This window comes from Limulus polyphemus, unplaced genomic scaffold, assembly GCF_000517525.1.
Source record: "Limulus polyphemus unplaced genomic scaffold, Limulus_polyphemus-2.1.2 Scaffold917, whole genome shotgun sequence".
In the NCBI taxonomy this organism is placed as follows: domain Eukaryota; kingdom Metazoa; phylum Arthropoda; class Merostomata; order Xiphosura; family Limulidae; genus Limulus; species Limulus polyphemus.
The window spans coordinates 327,880-332,031 of NW_013666527.1; the positions used below are offsets into that span (position 1 = coordinate 327,880).

Below are 4,152 nucleotides of genomic sequence, written 5' to 3' on the forward strand. Positions count from 1 at the left end.
TAGCTTGTCAATATCAGTATTTGAGTTTCGAATTTGTAAGAAACTATTGACTTTGTATTTGGACATCACAAACATCTAATCTGAACTAGTGCTGCATTCAACATACCCGTGACACACAAAAATTGATGTTTAGGTGTATTCGTTTGATATTTACTTTTATATCAAGAAATTACATAATCTATAATACTAAAATTTGAATTATAGTCTACAATTTGATACCAAACTTACTGACATACATTCATAAAATAATAGTTCAATGAAGTTTTGAATCCAAACCAACAAACACGATGGCACGGCCTTTGACCCCAAGACCCATGTGGAGAGGGTATGTTACAAAAAAATTACATGGCAAATGAACAAACAGTCCACAAATTGCTTATTACAAATGTTAGCATAAAAGCAAGACTGAGTCAGCAAGCAATGGACATTGTATAACTAGAGGTATGTGATCTGATTTGATGAATCAAAATTCATCACCTTATTAATTGAAAGTAAAAATAAAATTCAATGATGCACTTCATCATACAAAAATGCAAGCTTCTAGATATTGTGTGGCTCATTCGATTCTTTTACAAGGGCAAATATCATCTAAGGTGCATTTAAACACTGTTATCATTCACATTCACTACACAATACCAGTTTTCCATCCTGACATACAAGAGCTCTTCCAAGATGATATATTCTCATATTGTCTAAAGTTAGTTTGAAAAGTAAAACAGTAATTCCAATTTCCTTCTTTATCTAGCAGCACTATTACATCATCTCAATATGAGTGATCATCTTTAAAATTAAATGTAAAATTCAACATTCAATCTTCTCCATCTTGAACCAGTTAAAGACTAAATCTCTCAATGAATGTGCCTCAACTTCCAGATCTTGTGGAGTATATGCCATGCTGAGTCTAGGCTATTACTGTGATAAAAGGTATTCCAAACAGATATTAGGCGAGGTTATAATAAAATGTAAAAGCATTCTCCTTTTAGTCTATTCAGATTTTGGCAAATTTAATGTACTTAAAGGACATTTATGAAAAATTTATTTGAAAAAAAACTCAAAACTCCTTGGGCAAATTGAGTATGACCGAATTTTTTTTTTTTATCTTTTATAAAATTCATCAAAAACAATAAGTGGTTCAGAGTTTGGGTTGTTTGCCGAGTCTTTAGTGTTAAGGTTCTTACACATAACAATTATGAACTTAAACAATGGTAATTTGTACCCCTATTTTATTAAACAGATTTTCATACACAATTTACACATTTTCTATGCAATTTTCCACAACACACACACGTTTTTCATGTAAAGTAATATTGAATATATTTTACTTTAAAAGGGAAATTATAAACTCAAGTTTAAAAAAAAAGTTTTTCATTTCACACACATACACATATTTAACTAACATAATAACATCAGTACTATCCAGGTTCTTCTGTATAAATATAAACCTCCATAGAGACAGCCTTAACCTAAATATTCTATTTTTTAAGAGTATCTGTGGACTTCCAAAGTTTTTCAATTACTATGTGCAGTTTGCCATAACCCATTTCTTATCTTACTAATTAACCTTTTATAAGAAACCTTTTCACAGGCTTAGATTTTAGAAAGTTAAGATAAACAGCATTAACCAAGGATCTCTCAGCATAAAAGTAGGATTCTAATAAAAAACTGTAATAATTTTTTAATGGAAGAAAACCATTCTGAAACCAAGATGAGCATTATTTGATAAATATCGAGTTTTAAAATCTTTTTTCAAATTAACTTCGACAATAGACTTCAACACTTTAATTACAAAAGAAGTCAAACTAATAGCCAAACTATTTCCCAGAACTTTCCTTGTCTTCTTTTTCAAAATGCAGGTCACATTTGCAATTATGTAACATTAGAAATAATCTTCAGTGTCCAATGATATCTGTGACAGTGATTAGAATTCCTTATTAACTTTTTTTAAGTGTTAAGATACATTAGGATATATCGAACATAGTCAAAATCCTCATTTTCTTGGGCTTCCAACTGTGTTCAAAAAAGTTTTCTTCAATAATAATAAAAGTCAAGTATTTTTCTTAATTTGTAAACAAGTGAATCTAGTTAAAAATCTTGTCTCTTCATCAAAAGAAGAAAAGAAATCTAATAAAATTTAGCCATGTTATTTTCAGTCAGAGAGATTTTTTTTTTTACCTTTAAAAGTTCAACATTATCCTTATCTTTTTAACTGGCACAACTGTGTCTTTAATATATGGATTTAATTATAAAAAATTGTCAAACAACTTTTGTCATACTATTTATAACTTTGCACACTTAAAAGTTTAGAGAAATTGCTAATTTTTATCACTGTATGATGCTTAAAAAAAGAAGAGAAATATTACTTTTATTTTTTATAACTTGGGTTTAGTCCTGTAACTAGACCTTAAAAATAGACAAGTCTGAGAAAATATACATACTTGCAACAGGTTTGTCTTTGCTCATCTTTCTGTGAAGAAATCTGTGTCTAGGTGTTGTTGTCCTTTGAGTTAGAGTGACATGCTAAAACATATTGAAAAGATGTGAAATCAGCTATAATAAGCAATAAAACTACAACCTCATGCTTACAGGTATCTCTCTATACATGAAAAAAAAATCCTGGACAACGTAGAGTAAATATGTACTTTCAAGAAGCATTTCAAAACCAAGTATTAATATTGAAGTCACACATTAAATTGTACTAGTCAAAATTTAACTGTTAAATATTCAATCTTTGAGTTAATATTATTTCATAAGTTGGTAGTACTAGTAACACTGTATATATTGCTAAGAACTTATAAGGGAAAGCAAAGAAGAATATCTCAACCACAGTACAGCTACCATATCCAGTACCAATGTGGTATTTCACCCAATACCAGGCCAAATCAGGCTGGCTGGGATAGAAGGGATATAGTAGTGGTTGAGGTACTATTTATATGATCAGTTTCAAGAACAATAACTGTTAAAGAGTGAACCATATTAAATAAATAAATTGCAAGTTTTATACTATTTACAAGGCATAATTAGGACAAGGATTAATACCACAATATTGTTCATTCATTTTTAACACCAATTACTTATTATTATGATTTTATTTGAAATAACTTTACTATTATTTGTAGAATATATGTATAATATATATAACTTATATACTAATATTGTATAATATAATAAAATAATGGAAGCAACACTGTATCTAACTATGAATATGGAATGAAAAAATCACAGTCATGTCTGATGTCCAATCAACAATGTGATTTATAAATGTGTCACTGCTCATGATTGTGCAATAACCAACACAAATACTTTTCATATGACCCTTGAAGTTGACAGGCCAAAGGCTCTGATGAATAATATTAGTTTCTCAATACTTGAATTCAACTAGGCCTTTCTAAGTTTTGTCATATTTTTGTTAACCCATTGCACGAGATTCATATAAATTATATGTACTATAAAATATAAATACAATATAATGCAGCACTAGTTGTGTGAAGACTGCACACCGTGTCTTACAAGTTACAAATACATTTATAGTACTAGTAGTAACACTAGCATTAGGTGTTGTGTGATATATTATAATTGTTTTGATTTTGAAACACTATTAGTATTATTACTAATGCTAATAATAATAGTATTAATATAGTATTGGCTAAGTATTATTATTAGCATTAATCACTATTGACTTCAAAACATTTACAACTCACAACAAATAAGATGTTATGAAACTAAACATATGTTTACGGTTGTTTTCTTTCTCCTATATTCTCCAGCTAATTCTCACTATACTAAATACACAAATTGTTGTACAACGATCATTCTCTAAAATTTAAGCCTTCGTGCGACATCTAACGAATATTTAGTGATTAAATAATAATTTATTATAGGTAATTTTAAATAACAAAAAAGGGCATATTTTACACACGCTAAACTGATAAATATAAGTTATAAATATTTTTAAATTTTAATAATAACTAAACTATTGTAATCTGTAAACAACTACTGGGACGATGAGTGTAAATATATTAAATTAAGTTGACACTCTCGCGCAAATAGTTTGCTACTGATCAACACTTCATTAGCTTCCGTGGAAACAATTACGTCTGTAGACGGCTTAAATGGGTAATGAAGAAAAACTTTAATATAAGTTTAACATGACAG

The 4,152-nt window shown here is 28.7% G+C and overlaps 1 protein-coding gene across 1 annotated transcript in view; it reads right to left on the minus strand.

The window, feature by feature from the left end:
• The window catches only part of LOC111086203 (zinc finger protein GLI2-like), a 33,427-nt gene extending 29,608 nt beyond the window's left edge, over positions 1 to 3,819 (minus strand). The window contains exons 1-2 of the mRNA XM_022388086.1: positions 3,699 to 3,819; positions 2,436 to 2,517 (exon numbers count right to left, since the gene is read on the minus strand). Of these exons, the coding sequence (XP_022243794.1) occupies positions 2,436 to 2,460 (25 nt within the window). The 5' untranslated portion in view covers positions 2,461 to 2,517; positions 3,699 to 3,819. The remainder of the gene's footprint in view (positions 1 to 2,435; positions 2,518 to 3,698) is intronic.
• Positions 3,820 to 4,152: the final 333 nt, after the last annotated feature.